This window comes from Physeter macrocephalus, chromosome 20 (genome assembly GCF_002837175.3).
Source record: "Physeter macrocephalus isolate SW-GA chromosome 20, ASM283717v5, whole genome shotgun sequence".
In the NCBI taxonomy this organism is placed as follows: Eukaryota; Metazoa; Chordata; class Mammalia; order Artiodactyla; family Physeteridae; genus Physeter; species Physeter macrocephalus.
The window spans coordinates 84,128,095-84,152,467 of NC_041233.1; the positions used below are offsets into that span (position 1 = coordinate 84,128,095).

At 63.7% G+C, this 24,373-nt stretch overlaps 1 protein-coding gene across 5 annotated transcripts in view; it reads left to right on the plus strand.

The window, feature by feature from the left end:
• The window catches only part of INPP5A (inositol polyphosphate-5-phosphatase A), a 179,839-nt gene that overhangs the window by 128,083 nt on the left and 27,383 nt on the right, over positions 1 to 24,373 (plus strand). For all 5 annotated transcript variants that reach the window (XR_008616268.1, XM_007101183.4, XM_028480950.2 and 2 more), the window contains 3 exons: positions 4,782 to 4,834; positions 6,242 to 6,361; positions 16,699 to 16,783. Coding sequence is in view for 4 of the 5 variants with exons in the window: in XM_007101183.4 (XP_007101245.1) it covers positions 4,782 to 4,834; positions 6,242 to 6,361; positions 16,699 to 16,783 (258 nt within the window). In the remaining variant the exon portion in view is untranslated. The remainder of the gene's footprint in view (positions 1 to 4,781; positions 4,835 to 6,241; positions 6,362 to 16,698; positions 16,784 to 24,373) is intronic.

The following is a 24,373-nucleotide window of genomic DNA, read 5'->3' on the forward strand; positions in this document are numbered from 1 at the left end:
AGGCCGCAACTTTATTAACTCGCTCTATGACCCGATCCTGCGGTGGAGGAAAGGTGGCCGCCGCCCTGAAGGACGCGGTGTCAGGGGCCCGCCTCCCGCCCCGCCCGCCGCTGCCCCTGCCCCCCGGCACTGCTCCCCTCTGCTCTGTGTCCAAGGTTGGAGGAGGGTGTGGCCGGAAGGCTCCGGAAGCTTCCGTTCTCAGCCTCCCATGAGTGCGGCCGAGCCTGTGAGTCCTGCAGTCCTCCCGGCACGTTGGCCAGTGGACGTGTCCAGCGGGAGGCCGGCCCAAGGTTTCCGGATCAGGGCGAGGGCTGAGAAGTCAGTTTCAGAGGCCGTCAGTGCCGGTCTCCGGTCCCATCCCGATCCAGACTCACCCTCGCTCCCCTGCAGGCAGCACGGGAGCTGGCACCGGCCCTGGCCTGAGAGCAACCGGGGACCCCGGTGAAAACGGTGCAAGCTGCCGGGAGGCCGGGGGCGGGGCCTGCAGCACCACAGATAGGGTCTCGGCCTCTTCCCCCACGCGGGCACCTTAACAGCAGGAGAGCCCGCTTACAGAGGCCCGCTGGGGACGGCCCTGAACGGGCCAAGGAAGAGGCCCTGAACGGGCCAAGGAAGAGGCTCTGGCATTTCAGCCGCTGCTCTGCAGGAGGGACCCCTGACGCCCCTGCTGATGTCCGGGGTCCACGCACCTGGCAGAGAAGACAGGGCCGCTGGGAACGGCCACGAAGCCAGCCTCGCCCAGATCAGCGCGGGGGCTGGGTGGCTGGCGGGCAGGGCTGGGCCCGGGCCTGCGTGGGGCTGGGCGGGGAGCATCTGAGGCAGCCCTCTGAGCAGTTAAGTATCTTCGCAGCTCTCGCCTTTAACTGCCTCTGAAGTCCAGAGCCGCGGCAGGTGCCAGGGCGAGCCCGTGGCCTGTGACTGGCAGGCGGCAGGGACGGCAGGCGGGCCTCTGCTCTTCCCGAACCCGCCCGTTCCCTCGAGGCGCTGCTCCCCCAGGGGACGCCTGCTGCCTGGGATGGAGCTCCCACTCCGCGCCCCCCACCAAGGACTGCGACGCACCTGGGTGACCTGGCTCGAGGTGGGCGCCCCGCGCGCGGCCCCCGTCACCCCAGAGACTCGCCCAGCCCGCAGCTGTCCCCCGTCCTCTCGTCACTTGCCGACGACTCCGGAGTTCGGGGTCCTCTCGCCTCACCTGTGCCCTCGGAGCTGGGGTCACCGGAGGGTCCCAGCATCTGTCATATCCAGGAGCTGTGAAGCTCCCGAAGAGGAGGCTTCTGTGACGGTCACCGTGTCCTCCTGGCTGGGCAGAGGGGGCCCCACTGCTTCCTCTGGAGAAGGTGTCCGGCACCTGGGCGGGGGCCTCTGCGTTCCCGGTTGGCCCGCTGCCCCCCGCCCCTGCGGCTCTGGCCTCCATCCCTCCCTGGACCGCGGCCTCCTCCTGAGGGGCTCCCTGCCCCCCCGGCCCTCAGGCTCTGCCCTGCACGGACTCCCTCCCCAGGCCGCGGCGTGTCTGGGGGTCTCCCCGCATTTCTCTTCCCTCCAGGGCCCAGGCGGCTGTGAAGCTTGGGCTGAGGTTGACCTGTGTTGGGGGGGGCAGGTGTGGGGACCTCAGCTGTGGTTCCCACCTCCCTGCACACCCCATGCGCTGTGCCCTCCGAGGTGCTGGCCCGTGCCGGCTGCGGGGGCTGAGCCCTCCTCAGACCCGACTCCAGGCCGCCTCACTGTCATCCGCAGGCAGAGGGGGTGTGCGTCTCTGGCGGGAGGAGGTTGGGGGGGTCTCTGGGTAGACCCCGATGTCTCGACTAGAGCGGCGTGTTGCTGGGACAAGGTGACCCCTGCCCCGGGGTGCTGGCCTTCCTGGGGGCCCCGTTCTGCTCCACGGAACTGCCGGAGCATGTGCTGCGCCGGGTCTGACGACATAAGAGTTTTCAGGGCTTGTTCATTTTCCTGCGTGGAATTTCTCAGGCGTAAGGAACTCCAGGACCGTTGACGGGCTCACGTGTCCTACTAGAAGCCTCTGCCCGGCGTGCGTCAGGTCAGCAGGCCGCCGGGCAGGGCCGCGGTGCCCAGAGGCTGCACTGTGGCTGCTCCCCTCCTGCTGGGCCCGCAGGCCAGGCCTTTAGCTTTATTGGAACACGTTTTGGGGGAGGGAATTCGTTTAAGACTGATTTCTCTTTCTTTTATTACCGTCACTTAAGGGCAATCTAAACGTAATTACCATGATGGAGGCACGGTGCAATTCCAAATAATTACAGCCCGCTGCACATAAAACCGACAGAACTTTCCCTGGTGGCTTGTGGGCGCTCTTGGCTCGACGTGAATTCCACGTGCTGCCTCTGGGGGCAGCCCTCCAGACAATGTGAGACCATTTTCAAAAAGCAGGTCTGTGCAGTCAGTCGGGGCCGAGGCATTTTTTTCCTCTTGCCCGTAGTGAGAAATTGGTTGTTACCATACATCACAGGGACTGCTCCAAGCTCTTATGAAAGATGAATTAATTTCACTAATGCTCTGAAGCAGGCCTTTCACGGGGAGGCTGGGTGGTGATAACCTTCCCGCAGCCTCCCTTTTCTCACCGTGATTTATGCCGTCTTTTAGTAGATGAAACCGCCTGTATTCGCCATCCATCTGCTGGTAAAGGAATCCTATTAACAGGGCATTCGAGCAGAGACTTAATATTGTCAGGTGAACGATGTGGCAGTCCCCCCCCGCCCCCGCCCCGGGCGTGACATGGTTCCCACTCCAGTGTGAGAGCCTCTCTGAGAACTGGGTGGGCACCCCGGGGGCACCCCGGCCACTGCCGTCCCGTCTACCGTCGCCTGGAGCCTGCGGTGGCTTGAGAAGGCGGCCGATGACCTGTGAGCCGGGGAGCGTGCACTGGGCTGGGAAGAGGCAGAGGAGGCCCAGCCCCGCCCGCTTGCACCCCGCCTCCGTTTGCAACGAGCATCTGCCTCCGGAAGCTTCTGTGCTGGAGGCCCCAGCCTCCCGACATGTGTGCTGACCGCAGGCTGCCCTGCCGGCTGCTCCCAGGGAACCGGCCCAGACCCTGGTCCCGCTTCCGAGGCTCGCCCTGAGCCCAGGAGTCAGGCCGCCCGCGCTGCGGCTCCTGGTTTCCGATGTGCACGAGGGCACCAGGGTGGCGGCGCCCGCTTCCCACTCTCTGCAGGAGGACGTGGCTCCGGACGGAAGACAAGTCGCTGGTTCTCCCGGAGAGGCCGAGGGGGGGCGGGGCGCCCCGGACAGCCGGCGCGCGTGGCGACCCCCTCCCACCCCGCCGCGGCAGTGGGGAGGCGACGGACCTTCGGGTGGATTTGACCGGGCCCGCCCCAGCGGGTGACCACTTGCCACGTGACCTTGGGTGCGATTCTCAACCTCGAGGGCTCCTGGGTCCCGCAGGCGCTGCGCTGATCAGCGGGCTGGATCCTGAACCAGACGTGGTCAGAGAGAGGGTCAGTGCATCAGCGGTCCGGCTGAGGACTCGTCCGGAACTCAAGGCCGTGGTGACCTTGCGAGAGCAGTCTGGGCAGGGGGTGGGGTTAGGAGCCCATGGGGCGCCGAACGGAGCAGAAGAGAGGAGTCCCTCGTGGCGGCTGGCTGTCGGGGGGCGGGGGTAAAAACTAACGGGGAGGCGGTTAGGGAGGCGCGTGGAGAGCGCTTTAGCCGCTGAACCGTCTGCACGAAGTAAAGAAACGCGTGGCTGACCTGGGCCCCTGCTTCCCTGGACACGGCCGTCAGGAGGCAGCGTTTTTCGCCGCGTCGGCCTCTGGGTCCCACTCGGCTACCATCTTCGGGACCGCACGGTCTCCGCCCTCTACCCCGCCTGTCACCGCGGCACAGCCCCACATGCCCCCCGCCCGAGGACTGGCTCCTGTGCTCCGGGGACGCTTGACACGCTGCCCTGGGATGTGGGCGGAGGGTCCCGGAGAAGACAGACGTTCCCTCCAGCGCGCTAAAGTTTGCCACCGGGGACTCAGGAAGGTCCCCCGTGCCTCCGGGGACTTGCAAGGGGTGCCGGGCGGAGCCCCACTCCCCAAACGGCTCAGGCCGCGAAGCTACCCTGTGCCGTGTGGCCATTTAAGTGAAAGTTGATGATGCCACTGTCACACGCGGCCCCCGACACGGAACGTCCTCCGTCACAGAGCAGCTGCTGGGCAGCCTGGCTGCATCCCGCCCTCCTCCCCGCCCAGCGTGAGCACGAGGGGACGAGGTGGCCGCTGACGCTGGCCGGGGCGGGCGCCACCCCAGCTGCGGGACAGCAGGACGGGTGGCGGCTCAGCGAGGCTTCTCCCAGCTTCTCCAGCAGAAGCTCTTTTCTTTGAGGTGGGGCTGCTGGAGCAGAAGTAGAGACGGGGTTTCTGTGTCTGTCTGCCTCCCGCGGTCCCACACGGCTCTCTCGCGGTGATGATGCCGCAGGCCCCGAGCCCGCTAGTGGCGGCCTCTCCGCGCAGACCGCGCAGCTTCCTTCCGGCTCAGATGCGTCCTGTCACCCGCCAGGCCTGCCAGCTGCTGCGTAGGAGGTCCTGCTGGAGCCGCCGCTCGGGGCCCCCTGAACTTGGCCAGGGGCGTCCTCCTGTCCACTGGGGCTCCGCATGGCCTGGCCGGCTGAGCCCCTGCAGCCCCTCCGGTCTGGGAGACGGTGGCGTCGTGCCTCGTGGTCTCCTCCCTGCCCGCAGCCAGCGCGGGGCCTGTGTGGTCCCACTTGTCTCGGCGCCCCGACTGCCTGTGAGCCAGGCGTGCCCTCCTGCCCCCTCACTGCTGACCAGTGTGACCTGTTTGTTTTTCAGTGCAAGTGGTCGAGGAAAGGCTTCGTCCGGACGAGGTGGTGCCTTGCGGACTGGTACGTCCACCGTGGTTCCCTGCGTCCCAGGATGCTCCCCCTTTAGCACTGGACACAAGCGGTGCGAGGGCACTTCCGTCAAAGGCTGCCCGACCTGACCCGACCCTCTACTCTTTGACCCTTGTTGCTCTGGCGACTCCGTGTGACACAGAGCGTGGTTGCCGGGCCCATGGCTCTGGTGTCCCAGCACTCGCTCCCGCCCGCCTCCCCATCCCGTGGGTGCCCTGGCAGCCCCTCCCCATGGCGGTCCCCCTGCTGCTGCGTCCAGCGGCGGGTCCTGCTTCCCCGACGTGCGCTCGGCCACCTGGGGTCGGGCCCCGGGGGACTGAGGTCCACGGTCTGCACGGTGAGGTCTTGGGGTTGGGGTGTCTCCCTGGGGAGAGGCCTGACCTGCCGCTAGCTGACCGCTTGTTCAGGCCAAGCCTGCAGCCCATCCTCAGGAGCCGCGCCCCCGTCAGGTGCCAGCGTCAGCCAGTGACCACGGCCCCCCTGCTATTTCCATGCGGGCCCCTCCTTGGGGCCACGCAGGTCGGGGCGTTCCCTGGGGCCAGGGTCCCAGAGCGCGAGAGCGGGGGAGCTGAGACAGCCGCAGCCTTCATGACCTGACCCCCCAACTCTGCCCTTGCCCTCAGTCCCACGGGCCCCCCCCGGTGCAGCGTGGGAGGGGCACGGGGTGGCCGCCTGGGGTCAGTGGGTCCTCATGAGGCCGTAGGAGAGAATTCAAGCTCTTTATGTGGCCCGGGGCAGTGCTGTCAGGTCAGCGCACGTGTCTCGCTGCATCTTGGGGCCCGGTGGTCCCAACTCTGCGGATGGCCCCCACCTCGCCGTGCGGCAGACAGGCTGCAGCGATGCCCCCAGGGCTCCCTGGGCACGAGAGGCTGACGGGCCAAACCCGCCTCGCCACGTCCCTTCAGAAGCCCAGGCGACACTGGGCTGCCAGGGCTTCCCCAAGGGTTTTCCAAGGGCTGTGAGCTTGGGGCTTCTTCTGGAGAGTGAAATGAATCCCTTAGTGACCCCCATGGCATGGGGACCCCATGGTGAACACTGAGCGGCACACGGGGCTTCGGGCTGTAGCACCAGCTGCCCGCGGAGGAGCTGGGGCCTGGGGAGGGGCCTTGTCCCCTCCCCCCTCCCCCTCCCCGGCCCCCCGTTCTGAGGAAAGCTCCTGGGATCCTGTGTAGGTCCCTTTCTTCAGAGAAACAGCTCCCTTTTCCGTTGGCCGAGCTCCCGCGTCCGTGTGGGGACTTCCCTGTGTGAGGACTCCAGGTCTTGTGTGTCCTCTCTGACCACACCTCGGAGGAGGACGCGCCTGGGCAGCGTGGGTGCGCCTGTCCTGAGGAGCCAGGCGGGGTGGCCTGGGGGGGCAGCTCCAGCCCTCCTACGAGCTTCCTGCCTCTGTCCCCGCAGCGCCTTTGACTTGGTGAACATCCATCTTTTCCACGATGCTTCCAACCTGGTTGCCTGGGAGACCAGCCCTTCTGTGTACTCGGGGATCCGGCACAAGGCCCTGGGCTACGTGCTCGACAGGTAGGTACTGAGGGGGGCCTCCCCCGGCCCACCTCCGGGGAGGAGTGCGGCTTGCTCTTTAAGCCATTTTTCCTAGTTAGCTTTTTCCTGTTTACCAAAAATACGAAACTTGCCAATGTCGACCCAGGGATAACGCACAAAGCCCGACCCCTGCCCCAAGGCTCCCGCTGTCCCGTCCAGACGCGCTGGACGGTGGGTGGCCTCACGTTCTTTTCCGTCTGGGGGGGAAGATGAGCCACGGCAGACGGAGGTCTCCTTTGGGCTGGGGTCCCGCTGGCCGCGGGCTGAGTCTTCCCGGACTCTGGCCCGCCCGCCGGGCTCCGGCTCTAGGCCCCTTGGAGCGTCTGGCTGGGCAGGTCTGCCCTGCCCGGCCGAGCGCCGCCTCCCGCGCTGCTCTGCCCCAGCTTCCTGGCCCGGCTGCGGGCCCCTGGCCAGAGGGGAGGCAGCCTCAGCGGTCGTCAGAGTGCGCGAGCTCCTTCCGTCGCCTGCCCAGGCTCCCAGCACACCCCTCCGACTGCCCTGGCCCCTGTCACAGCTGGTTTTCAGGACCCTCCCCCCGGACCCTCTGGGGCCCTCCATCTGTCTGCGATGGTCTCATGTGACCTTTCACGGGGTCACCGCTGATGGGCCGTCGTCTGGGAAAGAAAGGGAGCTCCTCACACCCGATTAACAGGCTGTGTTTGGCCCTGATTTGCCGGAGCGCGTCCAGCGGCCGTGTCCTCAGCTGGAGTCCTCTCCCACCAGCGCCCGCGCCCTAAGTGGAGCCTTCAGTCCGCTTGGGCTTGGGGCGGGGTCTCAGACCTCCCCAGGAGCTCGCCAGCCTGCCCGGACCACGAGTTGTGCCTGTTCCTTCTGTGCGCATGTGCTCGGCCGAGACGCGCCCTGGATGGAGCCGGACGGCCAGGAGCCTGTCCCCGTGCCGCCATTCAGCGGGACGAGACGGTGGCCTCCAGTTCGCCTCCGGGCTGCCGGAGATCAGGCCCCTTGCCCCCTCCGAGGCCCCCACGAGGGGGACACGGGGGTCTGCTTGCCCTCACCCTGTCCGCAGCCAGGCGCCAGCATCGCTCAGTCTGTGCCGAGGCCCCGGGCTGTCCGCCCTCACGGCACCGGCCTGACGCGCACAGCGCCTTGGTTCAGGAGCAGGCCCAGGGGCGCGTGCGGTCACATCAGACTTGGGAGCGGCCCCCCTGGGAGGGGTCACCTCGCAGCGGCCAGACCGGCCTCCCAGGGCTGCTCGGCTGGGGCGCGGCTGGGGCCCTGCGGTCCCCAGGCCCTCTCTGGGGCCTCCTTCGAGGCCTGAGCCGGCTGGATGGGGAATGAGCTGGGCTTGGCAGCTGTGGTCAGGTCGTCAGACGGATGGTCCGAGGATGTGTCACTGCCCCGGACCGCCTGTGCTCTGCGGCCCCCGGGAGAGCGGCCTCTGGGTTTCGGGCCCTTCCCCGGCTCTGCGTTCCCATGAAGGGCTTCTGTGGGGCGCTCAGCCAGCCGCATCCGGACCTCCGCCGCGCGGGGCCGGGCCGCCCGCACAAAGGGCCGCTCTGTCGGCAGTGAATGACGGGCCGCCCTTTCATCGGGGATGCTAAGCTTTTGGCAGCCACCAGCAGACCACATTCTCTCTGCCGGTTGGGAGGACAATGCCATGCTGGCCCTTTGAATGGACGCTGCCACCAACAGTTTCCCATTCAGGGCGTTGGGAACCTCTGGGAACATTGTCTGCGGCCGGCATGGACGCGGGGAAACAGTGCGGGGTCCGAGGGGAGCCCGCCTTCCCGGCTTAATCTCCCCGTAAAGCCTCGCAGGCTCGCGTTTCCATCCGATCGAGGGTGTCAGGCCCGGGAAAGGTGGCACGTCAGCCCAGGTCCTGTCCCCACGAGCTGGTGGGGGGACCTCGGGTTAAAACCGAGAGGCACCCGGTGCTGTGTTTGCAGTTTTTCTGTGAATCCAAGATTATTCCCAAATAAAAAGCTTATTTAAAAACAAAAAAAAAAAAAAAAAAAAAACCCTGAGAGTCAAACTCTCGTCTGAAGTGTGTGAACTTTCAGAATTGTTTACACCACGAGCAGCGCCTACCATGCATGTCCCCTGCGGAGCACCGCGCCCGTGACACCCTTGCCGCGACGGGCTTAGTGGGAAGGGCTCCCCTTGGAGATGTTGGGAAATAGGATTTCCAGTGTTAATGAAGGGCGGCCAGCGGGTTCGTCTGGGTTTTTATGGTAAATTATAACTGACGTTTTTGTGCAATAATTTTTTGCTTTAAATCTCTTGTTCTGGGACTTCCCTGGCGGTCCAGTGGTTAAGACTCTGTGCATCCAATGCAGGGGGTGTGGGTTTGACCCCTGGTCGGGGAACTAAGATCCCACATGCCGTGAGTCGGGGCCAAAAAAAAAAAAAAGAGAAAATTAAAAAAAAAACTCTCTCGCTCTGCAAGGTTAAAAGAAGACAAACCTCTGATCAGCAAAGGGCGTCAGGCTCAGAGACTCTGCAGTGGGCTGTGTTGGGGCCTCTGCGCGGGGCCTGGGGTCCTGTCCACCCGGAGGGGTGGCTCAGACCCTCCCCGGGGCTCGGGGGGGGGGCTGTGCGGGCCGCGTGCACCTTTGTACCCACCGTGGGGACAGGTGGTCCCTCTCCAGGCGCACGGTCACGCTCTTGGGGGGTGTTTGGGGCATTAACTGGGCAGCAGAGACTGCAGCTCACACAGTCCTTCCTGGACTCTCCCAAGCTTTCGGCCGTGAAGTGAGATTTTTTTTTCCACAAGTGACAGGGCTCTTGTGTCTCCCTGTGCGATGCGGCCTGCGGGCCAGGCCCTCAGGAACATTTTTACATCACAACTGTGAAATCTCAGCATAAAGCGCCCCTTTGTCCCCCCGTATCTCTTCACAAATACAGTCCATTGTCACAGCGCTGAAGTTAATTTGATCAACATTGGGACATTTAACTTTTATGTCCGGTCAAAAGAGCTGTTTCATGCTCATTTTGGGCTTTCAAAGAAAATGATTGCCAGAAAAATAATGCTGCCCGCCACAATTCGGAGCAATTAGTTTCCCAGGGCGCGGCAGTGTGATGCGGCCGCCACACAGCTCCGCTTTGTCGTTCTGCGGGCGGTCATCTGTCAGCTGTCAGCCGCTCAAAGACCCTCGTCTCAGGGTTTCTCTTAGGGCCGTTCCCAGAACTCGCCTCGCTGGTCAGCCCGCAGAAGAAAAGCCGCCGGTCTCCAGGCAAAGACAGGCTCCGTGCTAAGGACGCGGGTCATCGGGACGCCCCACGTGGCCGGCGGCCCCCACCTCCCCACCCGGGCGTCCCTCAGCCTGGAGGCCCAGGTGGCCACTGCCCCGTGTCTGTTTGGAGGCCAGCTCGGACGCAGGAGTCCCGGGCCCGCCAGGCAGCGTCCTCGCCGCCCCAGCTCCTCCTCAGCCCGAGGGCTGGGCTCCCGCACGCTCCTGGCGTCAGGCAGCCTGCGAGGTGTGGAAGGCTACGACGAAGGTCTCGCGCCCTCCGCTCGGCAGCGTCACGTTTACGTTTCTCCGTGCTTGTCCTTCTGTTCAGAAGTGAAACGAGGGTGCCGTCGGTGCCCCCGTGTTCTCCGTCCTGAACCCTCGTCGTGCTCCCCCGCCCCCCCGCCGTCTTGGTCCAGTGCCTGTCTTTCCCGGACCCCGTGCACATCCCCGGGCCGCTCGTGCGCGTTAACACGCGTGCAGCGTTGTATATGTGTTGACTGCATGTTTGCGTCCTCTGTTTTGGGGGATGCAGGCTTCCGTGGGCCCCTCACGTGATATCCTGGAGCGTCACGTGAACGGCAGCACGGGCACCTCCCTCTACGGCTCGTATCCTGGCTTCGCCGCTCCCCCACTCCAGCCCCGTGTCCCTCGTGGCAGGTCCATCTGTGCTCGTCCACCATCTTGCTGGCCTTCCTTTGGGGTGTTCTCAGGGCTTCGCTAGCGTTCAGGGCGTCTCGTCCTTCTCCGCCGGCCTGTGGCCCTGCCAGCTGCGTGCTCACCCGGGCTGGGGACCGCGGGATGGTCTGCGTCTCGCGAAAGCCGCTGACATTCAGCATTGTTTCCGACGTTCTTTGGTATCAGAAGTCTTGAAGCCTCCCTCGGCTGTCTGAGCTTCCAGCTCTTGTTTTCTCTTCCGGGTACGCAGGGGAACCGAGTGGCCCCAGGAGGCTAGGGGTCTTCTCTGCTTCTCTGGCTTGTGGTGGCATCTGAGCAGAAAAGGCGTATTTCATGTTATGATGTTATTTGAAGAACGAATGAGAGAGCTGCTGACGGGCAGCTCGGCCTGACGCCTGCGGAGGTCCCCACCCACAGCCCTGCCCTGGAGGCCATTGTCATCGCAGGGCGCCTGCGGAGGTCCCCACCCACAGCCCTGCCCTGGAGGCCGTTGTCATCGAAGGGCGCCTGCGGAGGTCCCCACCCACAGCCCTGCCCTGGAGGCCGTTGTCATCGAAGGGAGCATGGGCACCAGAGGGTGACAAACAGCCATGTGATTGAGAAGCGCCGGCCATGGGGGGGCCTGAACCCCTCCTGTTCCCCCCCGACAGAGCGGGGAACCGGGCCCCCCGACAGAGGCAGCCTCGTGGGCTGGAGGACATCTCGGTGCACAGACGGGAAACTCAGGCCCTGGCTGGAGCCGGACCAACCGTGCAGATTACTGGAGAGCCCGCGGCCACGATGTACTTCGTCGCCCTCAGCTCTGGAGGCCGCGGGTCTGGGGTCAGGGGCCAGCGTGGCCCGGCTCTGGAGAGGCCCCTTCCTGCTGGAAGGGGCTGCCTTCTTGCTGTGTTCTCAGGTGGCAGAAGCAGCCCTGGTGCCTCTTCTTACGAGGACACCTGTCCCATCGGATCAGGGCCCACCCTCGCGGCCCCATTTGACCTGGATCATCTCCTGAGAGCTCCGTCTCCAGGACTGTCTCAACGGGCTGGGCTTCAACGTAAGACTTCAGGGACAGTCCAGCCCCCGCGGGGCCTCATGGCCTCATTCCAACAGCCGAGCTCCGGCCACCAGCCGGCTGAGACCAGAGGGGCATTTCAGAAGCGGGGGCGGTCCCTGGAAGCCTACGGGAAAGAGTGGGTTCTGTAACCAGCCACGGCGGCTGCCCCGGTGCTCTCCATGTTCTGCTGCCCGAGGGTGCGGCCTTATCGTGCTGCGACTCCCCCGGTCCACCCCACGCGAGTGGCTGAGGGTTCGTGTGTCGCCCGTGCTGGGGAGCCCTGGGCCCAGCCCCAGGGTGCCTGCTGCTGCGGGAGGTGTGGGTGACCTCACAGGTCACTGGGGCGCCGGGCTGGAGGAGCGCGTGGTGCCGGCTGGCGGGGCATGCGTGTCGGCATGCGTCGCTGGGACTTGGCTCAGGTTCCGTCCCCCAGATGTGTCCTTCCTGCCTTCACACGGGATCCTCCTCCTCTGTCTCTGCCTCGGGTGCGTCTGGGACAACCCACCTCCCCACAGGCTCCCTCATGCCTGCGGCTGTCACGATAGGGGACTGTCCCCCGGGGCTGCCAGCCCCACCGGCCCAAGCCCGAGGCCAGCACACGGGGCAGAGCGAAGCGTGCAGTCGTGAGAATAGCTTCCGGGAAGGTCGGTCTGTAGAAGGCAGCTTAGGTGCACGCGTGATAAACCCTTCAATCCGACACTTTAAGACTAAGGGAAACTCCGAAGACCCTGAAGTCGGCGGCCAGTCGTAGGAACCTCCTGCCGTCCATGCTTCGCTCTTTCAACTTGTTTGACCTGAGCACACGGCCTCTCCCAGATCTGAGACGAAAGCGGAGGTCGGTTTCTACCACGTTCAGTAGCTAAAAATAACAAAGGAAGGACCCTGGAGTGCAGCCTGGTGGGCAGGCCCGACGGCCCCTCGTCTGCGCCGCCGCCCGGCGTCCTGTCCGAGGCCCGAGCCGCCCCCGGTAGAGACGTGTGACCTCAGGTATTTGATCTGTGGCCCCGTCAGGGCTGTCGCCTCTGCCATCGGGCTCTTCAAGCCGCGAGGCGTCCTCGGCCCCTTCCTTCCGCACAGGCAGCCTGAGCGGGTGGGGACACTTCGGCACAGCAAGGTTCCTCGCGTCATGAAATCGCCCGTCAGAACAGAAAGAGACTCCGTTCTCAGGGCCTAAAGCATTGATTTTTATGGCTCTTCTTGTAATTCTCTTTCTGAATTAGGCACATGGTATTGATGTGGACCTACTTTTTAATCATAATAGCTACTGACAAGGTAATTAATTTTAAAACAACGCTTTTTTCCTGCTGGCCCAAATGGCACTATGTTGAAATTAAAAGTGAGGGCTGCGGGCCGCGGTCTGGCGCTCGGGCGACTGCTTCCCCGTGACAGCCCTTCCATCTCGCCTCGGACGGCGATGTTATTAATGGGCTCAGGCCATTACATCAAAAGGAGCAGGGCACGGAAAGATGATAAAGTTTAGGATTTTAATGATAGAATTACAAGATCCGAGACAAGCTGATGAAATCACGTCACCCACCAGTCACCGCGGGCCACCCCGTCCGTCACCAGAAAGAGGCCGCGGGGGCCGGGTTCCAGGAAGGCCGCCAGATGCAGCGTTCTTTCCCTCCGAACCCCCAGAGCTCTTTAAAGTTGATTTAGTCCCGTATTAAATCTGAAATTTGTTCTCTTTTAAAAAGGAAATTACCTCTAAATGGATTCTGGCGTTTAAGTAGCCGAAGAGTCTTTTGCTTCCCCGGCGCGGTGCCGGCTGTCTGCGCTGCTCCCTGGTCCCTCGTTTCCCACCCGTCCGCCAGCGGCGAGGACGGTCAGCCGGGCTCCTGCCTCACCCAGATCGTCTGATGCCCGCCCGCCTCCACGTGCCTCCCGGGAAACCGCCCGCGCGGGGACCGGGGCCCAGGCCCGGGCCGGACCTCCTGCGCGTCCCTCGGCTCCCGGGCCCCTGGCCGCCTCCCCCGCGGATCCCTCGTGGCCCCCTGCAGCAGGAGAGCTAGCGTGGCCGTGACCTCCAGCGCCTTCAGGCACCTTCCAAGGCTTCGACCCCAGGAAACGTGGAGCGCCAGCCTTTCCTGTTGCAGGGCTGGAGCCCGGCTTTCCAAGCCGAGATTTAAGGCAAATGCTCTGGCTCAAGGAACAGTTGAGGATCGAGGGGCGCTGTGAGCGCTCTGGCCTCACGCGTGCGCCGTGTCCCCATCGCCTTGCTCAGGTGTTGCGTGTGACCCGGCACCACGTTAAGTGTAAGAAGCCGCAAGAGAGCAGCCAGCCGGTTCGCCTGTGAATGCAGTGGTTTCTCCACTTGCCACGCCGACTTTCCTCAAGGACGTTGTTCTCTGGGCTTCTTAATCAACAGAAGCTGATACACCCTCAGGAGAAAATGTGCGGGTTTACAGTGGACATTTAAAGTGTTTCCGCCCAGGAAGCGTGACGGCTCGCCCTCCTTCCTTCAGCAAATCAAGTCGAAGCTTCGGTTTGGTTTACTTTTTCTTAAAAAATAAATAAAAAGAACGAAAGAAAAGAGAAGTCCCCTTGAGTGGCCTGAGGTCCGGGTGGCGGCGGTGAGGAGGTGCCGTGTGACCACTGAGCCCAGACCTCGCGGGGTCCCCGGCGCGGTGCCAGCTTGCTCCCCAGCCCCCTGCCCCGGGGACACCCCGACGGGCACCCCCCAGGCCCCTGTTTGGAGGCAGCCTTGCTGGGCCGGGGGCGCGGGGGGGCTGAGGCCGGGAGGTGCCCCCGAGGGCCTGCGGGCGGGCTGGGGCCCACGGGCCTCGGGGAGCTGCGGGGACTGGCGGTCCTCGCGCTGGGGCTGCGCGGCTGCTGGGAGCAGAGCGGGTGACGTGGGGTCGCAGAGCCGTGAGGCTGGAGGGTGAGGGCACTGGGGGTGGCCCCCGTGTCCACCCCCAGGCACAGGCCCCGGGGCCGCAGGCGTCTCTGGCCTCCGCACACAGCCAGCCGCCACTCGGCAGGGCTGCAGTGAATAGTTCCGTTTGGGGGTGTGTTAAAGAACAGCGTGGCGGAGCCCCAGTGGGTGTGTCTCTCTCATCCGCTCACTGGTCCTGGGAGGCGGGGCCGGGAGGGACGTGGCTGCTTCTCCTTTCCTGGTGGGGCCTGTGCACCGGGTCCCCCTCCCAGAAGATGGGCGACCACGGAGTCCGTGCCCCGACGTCCTGATGGTGGGACGCCCTGTCGGCCTTTCCAGGAACCTGTGCAGGTTCTCTGAGGTATTTTCTTCTTCTGAAGTTGTTTAAGGGCAGAAGAGATTAACTTCCTTCAAGATGGCTCGGATAGCCTCCTGCTGACAGACAGTCGGTGGGGGCGGGTTCCCCCACCTCACCCGCAGGTGCCAGGTGGGTGCCAGGCGGGTGGGACGGGGTGGGGTACACGGCCGGTCCTGGACGCATGGCAACCCCGGGGCCGACCCGCCGGCCTCCCTGTGTTTTCATCCCTGAGCGACGTCTCCTCCACAGAAAGGTTTAACTTTTAACACAAGAAGTGACGTTACTGGTTAACTGCACTGTTAATGACAATCTGTTAAAATACGTCCTTTGTCTTCAAATTCGCATGTGTGAGAATCAATCCAGCTAAACAGGAAAACAAGACTTTTTGTGGAATTTAGCTATGTGATACAGCAATTAACATGCAAGAAAATATGAAAGCAGCTGAGACAATTCCTAGAAGAATTTCAACAAGCAGGGCTTCCCCATAAGAAGTCCTATGATTTAAAAGCATACAGGAATAGGTAAAAGATCAGCAGAAAAGGAGAGTCTCAAAAAGACCCATGTAATCTAGGGACTCCTGTTCTGTACAAACTCAAGGGGAAGAGGATTGAATGTTTAATAAAGGGCTTGGATCGGTCGGCTGTTGGGAAAATCGATAAACTAAGATCCCTTCTTCACGCGTAATTCCAGATGGATTAAAGGCTGCCCTACAGACTCTGCCAGGAAGACGAGAGAAGGACTTGTCGGGAATCGGCCTTGCGGGGAGAAGGGCCAGCAGCTGGGGGGACGTGGGTGTGTTTCCTGCGTGAAAATTAAGGCTCGTGCGTGCCAGGTACCGTGAGCACAGACAGAGCATCACACTTTACAGGGAAACTCTTGGAGCTGCAACAGCAGGAGGCAAGGAACCAGAAAGGAAAGCAGGCCGGGCGCGAGCAGGAGCCCCCAGCCCGCCGTCCCCGGGGGTGCGGACGGGACTGTCTCTCCAGCCCAGCGGCCACCGTCACGAAACAGCGGTGATGTCATCGCTGTCAGTCACCTTTCCTTCCTCAGGCTAATGAATCAGGTTGGGAAGGCCGCTCCCCGGCGTTGGGGGCCGGACGGGGCAGGGCCGGCGTCACCCGGGTTTCTCGGTGCCGGCCAGAAATTTCTGAGTTGATCTGGGTGAGGGGTGCTCCCGGCTTTGCCCGCCTGTAATATTTATTTTCTCAGAGTCCATCGCAGCTCGCGGGCCACGGGGAGGGCGCCCGCCCCCCGCCCCCCGTGCCCCTGGGCCGTGCTGCTCCATCTCAGCGGGGGTGTCAGTGCAGCCACCAGTGGGTGGCGGAACTGGGGACCTGGGTCACCGAACCCCCCTTCCCTTCTGCCCAGACCACACGTCTGCTCTGCGGGTTGTCTTCTTAGCCGTGGTTTGTGTCCTGCTTTGAGTTGGAAGTGACCCGCGCTTGCTTCCTTTGCCCTTGAGGCCAGTGCAGCCAGGACCCTGCTGCCACCAAGGGCGGGGAGGGGGTGGGGGAGCGAGTGAGTGGAGGATCGGGGTTGGGTGGTGTCCTGGCCTCTTACCGGGGAAGCGAGGTCTGTACGGGGCCGGGGTGGGGGGGACGCTGACAAATCACTGTCACGTTTGCCGTGTCTGCGTTTCTCAGCTGAAGAATCCCTATGAAATAAATTGTGATTGATTTAAAATACGTGGAAAAAGTTTTTTGAGCAAGGCGATACCTAGCTTCAAAAAAAAAACAGTCGCTCTTACTTTGTAGCTTCCAAACATCCAAGTGGGGATAAGCTACAACGCTGAGAATGAGGTCAGGTGTCCACCACCGATGAGAGGAACCGTCCACGGGCCAGACGGAGGCGTCCTGGGCTCATGTGGGTCGCCCGCTCCTGGCGGCTCTCCCTTGTCTGGCGTATGGCGTGGCCCTTTTCCTTCCCTGGCGCAGGCCGTCGTTTCCCGCCAAACGTGGTTTTCACGGCCCCGGCCCAGCGGATGGGACCGCGCTGGCGCACACCTCGGTGCTGGCAAGCTGGGCGCCGTCTGGGGAACGCGTGTTGATCACGGTCACTAGGGTGCAAGCGTCCTTCAGCAGGAGGCGGTAGGAAACGCGTGGTGGGGAGCCCGGGGAGAGGCCGGGCGTGGCGGGCGTCGTGCCTCAGTAACCCCCTCTCCTTCTCTCCTCCCAGAATCATTGACCAGCGATTCGAGAAAGCGTCCTACTTTGTCTTTGGCGATTTCAACTTCCGGCTGGATTCCAAGTCCGTGGTGGAGGTAGGCCACGCTGGGAGCCTCACGCGTGTTCAGTCGTGTTGGGAAAACAGCGGAAGCCCGTGATCCTCGACGGGCGCGTTCCCACCGTCCCGCTCACTGGTTCTATTTAAGGCAGAAACTCCTCATGGAGAACGTTTTACTGTCAAAAGGGGGCTGTTACGGGAGCCCCTCAGGACGAGTAGCTGGGTAGCGGTCGGGTCACCCGCGTCGGCACACGTGTGCTGAGCCTGGAGTTTCCGCTGTTGACCGTCGGGAGAGGAAAGAGGAGGAAGCTACCTGTGAGAAGGCAGCCCCTGGTCAGCCGTACGCGCCGGTTCCCCCCAGCTGTGGGACTCTCCTGGGTGACCTCAGGCCCCTGGGTGACGCTCCCGCTGAGTAGCAGGCGCAGGTGGAACCTGGATGGGCACCAGCCGCGAGGCGCCCGGGTCGGAAGGCCAGCTCGTCGGCCCCACCAGGTCCCGCCACGTGGCCTGGAGCGCGGTCTCCTCTGCGTGGGGCCGGCTTCTCCCAGACGGTCCGCGGCCCTGAGCCCCGCGGCCGCGCCTGCCCCTCTCTCCTGGGGCTGCAGTGCTGATGGCAGTGCCCCAGGCCGCAGCAAAGGGGGGCCCGCCAGCCACCCGAGGTGAGCGGGTCCACCCAGGCCCGGGTGCAGGAGGGAGACCACAGCGTGCAGGGTCCAGCCCAGGTCTGTCCAGAGCGGGGCACACACAAGCGTGCGCGTGCAGTGATGGTGGAAACAGCAGGGGGAGACCCCGGTGGTCCCCTCTTGTCATCTTCCTTTGGCGTCTCAGGTACAAGTAATCCTCCCTTCTCGGCAGAAGATTCTCTCTTAAAACTGAGCAGTGAGAGGCGCCTGAGTGTGGGGAGGGGGCTTTCGACCACTCGTAGTGTTTTCAAATAGACAAATGAATTCCACTGAGGACCATAAAATCCTGTATTTGGTTCTGCTGACTTTCACCCCCCTCATTTTGAGTTTGGCTCAATCAGCAACCCGGATCCAAGGTCCCATGGGTTCCGCGCCTTCGAGCCACGGGTGCGATGCCCGCCTGTTGAAATCCGCCGGTGCACGTGTGATGCTGTGAGGGCGCGGGGAGCCCGGCCCAGTGCCCGCAGGCCAGGCGCCCTCACCGACAGCGCCTCCTCTGGTAATTTTAGCCGCGCTGGTTTTCCTGGGGTGAGCCCCCGAGCGCAGATCGCTTCTGGCTGGCACTTGGGCCCAGTGAGCCTGCTGTGCCGGAACGGCCTCTCTCCTCGCCCGAGGGCCCCGCCTGAAGGGCCCTGGACAGACCGGAGCTGATGGACGGGAGCCACCAGCCGCAGGCGCATTGGGAAGAGGTCCGGGAGGTTTCCAAAGTGGCCTTTTCTTTGCCAGGAGAACAAATGCCACAAAAGGGGCAGCGGCTCTGGACGCGGGCGGAATTGTCACGGGACGTGTGATGCGTGCGGGGCTCCGGTTTCCATGGGGGGCGCTGAGCTGGGCGCATGGCCGGCGGCCGGGAGGCTCCTGCAGAGTCGTGATTTCCTTTTCTTACGGAGTGGGAAGCGGGAGGACGCGGCCCTGGGCGTGAGCAGGCGTGAGGGGGGCGTGGGCGGAGCTGGGCCGACTACGCGTGGTCGGGACACGTGTGGCTGCCGCCGATCACGTGACTCCCTCCCCTTCCCCAGACTTCTCTGCCCGGCGCCCTTTCTCCTGAGCCTTCACCTTCAGACCTTGGCTTGACCTCAGGGACCCGTCCTATCTCCTAGAGGAAGGACTCCTGCCACACGGTGACCGCACAGGTGGCCGGTGCTGGCCGGGGTCATGATGGACCCTGGACTCGGCCAGGGAGGCGCTGCCCGCGGCTGGGCTGCTCCATCCTTCTGTGTTTCCTCCCAGAGTTGGCAGCCCAGCCCCGGTATCATCAGGGTGTCGGGGCTGGTGGTACAGGACCCACGGCCACCCGTCCTTGACCGTGAGTGAGAGGGGGCAGAGCCTGAGCAGGGACGCGGGCGCTCACTTCCTGGTCTGGAACAGCCCGAGGTCGTCCCCCGAGCAGCAGAGCTTTGAGGACCAGACCGCGGAGGAGGGAGCGGGCTCGCCCCCGAGTGCTGAGGGGCTGCCTGGCCTGTGGATCCACAGTGAGACCCCCGAGGGGCGCATTGTTCTGAAGGCCACCGGGGGCCCCAAGCGTCTCCAAGGACCAACAGCCTGAAAGTTCCGGGCCAAAAGCCTCGATATTTGGTGGACTGCCCAGGTTTTACTAAGTTCCTCTTCTTTCAGGAAAGTACAGGGGATCTTCGTTCTTGAGCGCTTTTCCAGCTAATTAACTGACTTAAGGAACTACGTGAAATGCTGTTTTTTGTAGGCAGTCCTCACAAACAGCTGATTTTTCAGGGAGGCGGAACTATGTGCACAAGTGACCCCGCCTTGGCCTCCCCGGCCCTCGGCTTCCCTCGGCCTGGCCGCCGCTGGACCTGCCCCCGGCCTTGGTGTCCCGCCGTCCGGGCAGCTGGTGAGCACACCTGGGAAGGTGTGGGGCGCTGGGTGTCTGCCCCTTCTCTGTGTGGGCGACTGTGTGTGAGGTCAGGTGCAGAGCGGCAGTTCCGCTGCTGGTAAGAGTCACAGACGTTAGGCCTTTGTGTGGCCCCTTCCCCCAGGAGGTCATTTCCTAAACAGTCAATCATCCGTCCGCTCTAGGCTAGGCCTTTCCCTGTGCCTTAATCGCAAGCCCCTTGGACTGTGCTGGGCACCCCATGTCAGTGGTCCTGAGAGGTCAGGGGGACCCACGGCACGGACGGGTCCTGGGCACGCGAGGGCTGACCCAGGCGGGCCGCCCACCACAGGGGGGCAGGAAGCAGGGGCCCTCCGCCCCTCCCGCCCCGCCCCGCGCGTGCGCAGGAGAGCGGGTTCCGGTGAGGGGGCGTGGCCAGGAGGGTCTCCGGCCCGAGGAGGTCCCACTGCACCCCAAGCGGACGTGGTCGTTTTGAGCAGCAGCTCTTCCCAGCGGGCCTGGTTGTAGGCGTCAGGCTTGGCGGAGCGGGGTGGCTCCAGGAGACCCTCGTCCTCCGGGCACACGGAGTCTCCCTCGCGGAATCGGCAGCTTCACCCAGGGCTCCGTTCAGCCTCCTCGCAGCCTCTTCTGGGAGCCGCCCGGAGTGTGGCAGCGCATCTAAGTGGACCTGAATGCCAGCAGGACACCCCCGCACCCCCGAGCTCTGGGCTTGCCCACGACAGCTCGCTGGACACTGCCCCTGCCCCGGAGTTTGCTCTGGCTGGGCACCCGCACACGTGAGAAACCCAGCGCTCCGTTGTCCAGGGCTGTGAATTTGGCACTTTCAAAGGAGGGAGGAATCAATGGCGTTTAATTGAATTGTTTGCTCGATGAATAAACAGATGTGTCTAAGATTCGTGCATTAATTTTTGGAGGGTTTTCTTGTGCACGTGGTTCTTTAAACCATACGGTCCGGCTATCCTGTGGATAAATGGCTGTTCGGTTGACGAAAGCTTACATCTCTGCCCACAGTTTACTATGTAGGTAAAGCAAACCAATGGGAAATGATTTGTATTCCCAGCACGTGGAGTGTGACTTCTGGTATAGGGAGCTGTTAGGCCCGTTTGGTCAGATGAAGACCTCAGCCCTGGGGATGAGAGACCGTCTTCTCCTCACGCCTCATCAACACAGCCATCAACTGTTCATGAAACGCCCAGGCTGTGCGGGAAGCTGCCAGTCAGTCCTGAGGCTGAGCGCCCTGGCGGAGAAGCAGGGATCCAACGGGGGAATTGTAGGCGGGTCGCGTGGTGCCTGACACCCGGACCCCACCCTTGCGCCCGCGTGTCCCCTCCGGGTTGCCACGTCACCTTTGGCCCCAGACGTGTCCAGCCGATCAGGAGAATTATAATGAACTTGGTATGTTCTGAAGTTCCCACGGAAGACACAGCTTGTGCCTGGTGGCACCTTCCTGTGTTGTGTTTCGTGTCCCCGCCTGTGCCAGTGTCCTGGGACACACCGGGCGGCTGGGACACCGGTCTCGAGGCAGAAGTCTGAGGTCGGGGGGGCTCCCTCCTGCCTCCTCGGCTCTGGTGGCCCAGGCGTCCCCGGGTCACCGCAGCCTCTGCTCCGTCCTCACGTGGCTCCTCCCTGCCTCACTTTCCTTGTGAGGACAGTCACTGGACTTGGGCCACCCTGAATCCAAGGTGAGCTCGGCTCGAGAACGTTGACCAGTCACATCTGCCAAGGCCCTAGTTGACAAAACAGTCGTGGGCTGAGGTCTGGGTGGACGTGAACTTGGGGACGCTCTGCAGCCCCCTTCCTGCCAGAGGCCCGTGTCCTCTCCCACCGCTGGAGAGATCGATGCTAACTCAGAAAACATACTTGTGGGCAAAGCTAGCTCTAAAAGTTTAACTGAAAAAGACCAAGTTTCTTTTGCTGAAGATTAATTTCGGTAGCGTTCATTAGCTACCTGTTAAGGTCTTGAATTTTAAAGCACCGTGGAAGCGCCTCTTGGAACATCACACTCTGCTGGCTGGCATGGCTTTTTGAAAGGGTTTCTAACTGTACAAACAACTTAGAGAAGCTTTGTGGACGCCAGAGAAAAGGTCTCCAAATTTTCCCCGAAAGGCTGTTAGACCGAGTGGATGGCTCCTCGAGGCCTGCCAGCCGTCCCAGCTCCCAGAATGTGCAGAGCAGCGTGAGAACGAGGCCGCCCGGTGTTCCGCGGCCGCGGGACACCTCTTCAGGGGCTTTGCCTGTCGCAGGAGAGCCTTGTAGGGAGGCGAAGGCGGCCACTTCTTGGGACTTGCACAGCCGGGGGTCAGCGGGGCACATTTGGGGATGGGCCGCCTGGTGGGCAAGGCCCGGCGGGGGCCACAGTGTCCTGCAGGTTCTCAGGCAGTGCTCGGGGGCATCACTGAGGGTGGAGGCGGCCTCCAGGTGGGCACCGGGGCACCGGGAAGAGGGGGAGGGGCCTGGGATGCAGGCAGCTCATCCTCCGCCCTACCCCCGCCAAGGACTGTGCCCAGGGGGTGCAGCCACCTGCCCTTTCCTTCCGAACAACACGGCCCAGGAAAGAGCACCGGTCAGAGCCAGGCGCACCAAGGCTTGAGCCAGGGCCCAGGCCTGAAACTGTCCCTTCCCCGGGTGAGCGGCTGCCCTCAGCGGTGACCCTCTAGAGACCCCGGCGTTTCGTGCCTACAGACCGGGTCCCGGGGTGGGAGAGGCCATGCAGGCCCCGACCCGTGGAGGTGGCAGGTGGCCCCCTTGAAGAGGAAAGTTGAGGTCATCCTTTGTGCCGGCCCAACGAGAAGCCGACTTGGCTGGGCTTTGCTGTTGGTTGCTGGTCCCCCACTAGAGCGGCAGGTACACCCTCCCCAGCCCTGGGCCCCTGGGATGCCCAGGGGAGCCCTGCCTCTGGTGCTCACCCCGCCAAGCTCCTGGAGGCTTCCAGAGGGGAGTCAGGTCCTTCCGGAAACACGAGCATCCTGCCCAGCAGGGAGAAAGAGGCTGCGAATGTTCACCCTGGGCTGCAGCGGGCAGGGGCTTCTGGAAGGACAAGTCGGCCAGGGGCTCCAGGGCAAGTTGGAGACCCGCCGGTCCTCTGCAGCAAGGGGTCGCGGGCATCTCGCTGGCACCAGCGTCGGAAAGAAGTGCTTTGTGCAAAGTGAATGGCTGCCCCTCCCACGCCCGGAATTAGAGCTTCGCGTTTCAGATGCAAATTAATACAAACATGCTTGCAGAGCAGAACTGAAAAGATGATCCTGTGATCAAACTTGGCACTTCTTAAGCCGTAATTAAAACAGACAAATTAAACACGATGCTCATGTGCCGTCTAATGGGCTGTGCATCCCGAACTAATTAATAATGCAGCCTCCCGCCGGCTCAGAGAGTATGTTTCATGCCTTGCGCGGTGGCAACTGGCAGCTGGGCGCTCAGCTGGCCAGTGACAAAGAGTGACAGCAGTGCCAGGCGCTCCCATCTCCGCGTGGCCCCGCCGCACCCACCTGCCGTCCGTCCGTCACCGCTGACAGCCGTGGTGATGGATGCGTTTTTGGAGGCTGGCGGCTGTTTTTAAAAACCGGTGGCTGCCAGGTACAGGTTCAGGTGCCAGCGGGGCCTGTGAGGACCCTGGCTTCGCGGAGGTAGCAGCCGGCCCTACGCTCACGTTCGCGGGGCGGGGGTGGGGGGGGCGGGTGCCCAGGCGGTGCCCCAGCAGCCGGGATCCCAGCACTAACCGCGCCCGCCTTGGAAGAGGACCAGGAAGCACTGCAGAGCCCGCCCCGCATCACGGTGCCGGCCAGGGAGACGACGCAGGCTGTGCGGTGGCCTGAGCCCCTGCCCCAGACCACGGGCGTTTCTGCCACCCAGCCTCCTGCCCTCTGGCTGCGCATGCGACCTGGCAAGGGTGGGCTCCCGCTCAGCCAGGAGGGGGCGTCGCACCTGGTCGTTACCTGCGCCGGCCCTTCGGAAGGCCCCGTGAACTGTCCCCAGCCTGTCTGCGGTTTCTCACTTCTCTGATTAAAGTTATCCTTTGGAGCTCAGGGAAGGCCTAGGAGGCTAAAGTTTTTCTGCAGACAGAGGCAGGCAGGGGACAGGGGCCGGGGGTCTGTCCCGGGGAGGCCCCGGAGCGTCCTGCTCGGTTACGGAAGGAGGTGACAAGGGGCCCTGCTCTCCCCCCGCCCCTTGTCCCCCACTGCCCGGCAGGTCTGAGCGCTGGTGTGTCTGTGGAGGGCCGGGGACGTTCTCAAGAGGCCAAACCTGGAGCGTGGCGGGTCCCCCGGCCGGATGCCCTGCGGGCAGGGCGACCCCCGAGCGGCAGCCCGGTCCTGCTGGACACGAGCCTAGAAAGAGCCCGCGCTGCTTCCTTCCAGAAAAATCAGCCAAGCTCCCCCGGCTTGCCCAGCCGGCCGCGGGCGGGCGCTGTCGCCCCTCGGTCAGCGGGTAGGGAGCTGGCGGGCGTCTTGGGGAGGAGATGAAAGCGTCTTTATGGAGGTTGTTGTTCTTGTGAACAGCTGATGATACAGAACAAAAAGGGCGAAGGCGCCTCCGACGCTGACACGGCCTCACAGCGGCGCCTCTCACGGACCCCGGGCGGCGGCCTGCCACCCTCCCGCGCCCGCCCGCGCCCGCCCGGCGACGTCTGCGCCTTCAGGCCCTCGGAGTCCGTGTGTTCTCGGCCATCAAGGCGGTCCCTCCTCCCGGGGGCCGGGCTTTGCCAGGAGAACCTCTGAAGAGCTGCGCTTCTCCAGAAGGGTCTTCCTCGGGGAAGTCAGAGGAAACGGAATGGGGGCTGTTCGGGGTCGCTCCCGCCCGATGCGGGACGACCACCCCGCGGTGCTTCCCGGGGAAAGCCCGGCGCGGCTGCCGCCCCTGCTCGGCCTCAGGTCCTCGGCGCGCACCCGGGACGGCCCTTCTCTGTGTCAGGCAGGCCGCCCGGGCCCTGAAGACCGAGGAAGGGAGCCCTCTGATGAGCTCCCCTGAGGGCGGGGTCCCTGCCAGGCCCCTCCTGCGGCCGAGGCAGCAGGGTGTGCGTTTCTTCATCGCGCTCGCGGGCGCCTGCTCTGGGCCCCACTTGGTGCAGCCGAGAGGCAAGACGCTGCCCAGTGGCCTCGTCTTA